The sequence below is a fragment of the Pterocles gutturalis genome, unplaced genomic scaffold, assembly GCF_000699245.1.
Source record: "Pterocles gutturalis isolate BGI_N339 unplaced genomic scaffold, ASM69924v1 scaffold47814, whole genome shotgun sequence".
Lineage (NCBI taxonomy): Eukaryota > Metazoa > Chordata > Aves > Pterocliformes > Pteroclidae > Pterocles > Pterocles gutturalis.
In genome coordinates, this window is record NW_010137537.1 from 1 (window position 1) to 707 (window position 707).

General features: G+C 50.1%; 1 protein-coding gene across 1 annotated transcript in view; it reads left to right on the top strand.

Moving 5' to 3' along the window:
- Window positions 1–37: 37 nt before the first annotated feature.
- Window positions 38–707, top strand: part of LOC104468489 (nuclear cap-binding protein subunit 1-like) — a gene marked incomplete at both ends in the record, with an annotated part of 8028 nt that continues 7358 nt past the window's right edge. The window contains one exon of the mRNA XM_010082633.1: window positions 38–118. Coding sequence (XP_010080935.1) covers window positions 38–118 — 81 coding nt within the window. The remainder of the gene's footprint in view (window positions 119–707) is intronic.

The following is a 707-nucleotide window of genomic DNA, read 5'->3' on the forward strand; positions in this document are numbered from 1 at the left end:
GCGGTAACGGTGTGCTCGGTGTGTTGGAGCAGGGCAGCCCCACAAGAGGCGGAGGACGTCTGAGCCGTCGGAGATCGAGGAGAGACTCGAATCGCTCATCTGCAGGGTGGGAGAGAAGGTAGGCGGGCCGGGGCCAGGGCCGGGACCGGGCGGCAGCTCGAGAAAGTTAAAGCTGGGTTTTTTTTCCCCCTCTATGTGTGTTAGAGGTTTGTCTGTAGTAACCACACAAAAACAAAATATATATGTTTTTATGAGATAGTTGGAAAGTTGTCAGCGTTTGCAAAACCACATGCTGAAACGGGCAAATGCTTAAATACTGTTGTGGTGTCTACGGAGCAGTGATAAGCGGCCATCGAATAGTTACCGCTTTGCAGCTCTGGATGTTGTTGCTGGTTCCTGCCTGACAAGGATGTGGAAGAGTTAATCTGGTCTGCCTGTGGTGCAAGTTTCGAGTCCTGACAGGATTTGAGGCCAATAGAAAGGGAGGTAAAAAGATAAGGACAAAAATGATGGTGCACTGAAAAACAAGTCGCAAAGGTGTTTCGTTTTATGCGGTATTGTTAGTCAAGGCTCAACTGCCTTACCAAGATGTCCCTGAGGCAGTGTTAGATCTTCATCACAGGGGAGCACTGGAGTTTGCAGGGGAGGTGGGTGATCAGGTGTAGGTCTTCAGAGGAGTAGCTGTGCCTTCTTTCAGGTGAGTGAGA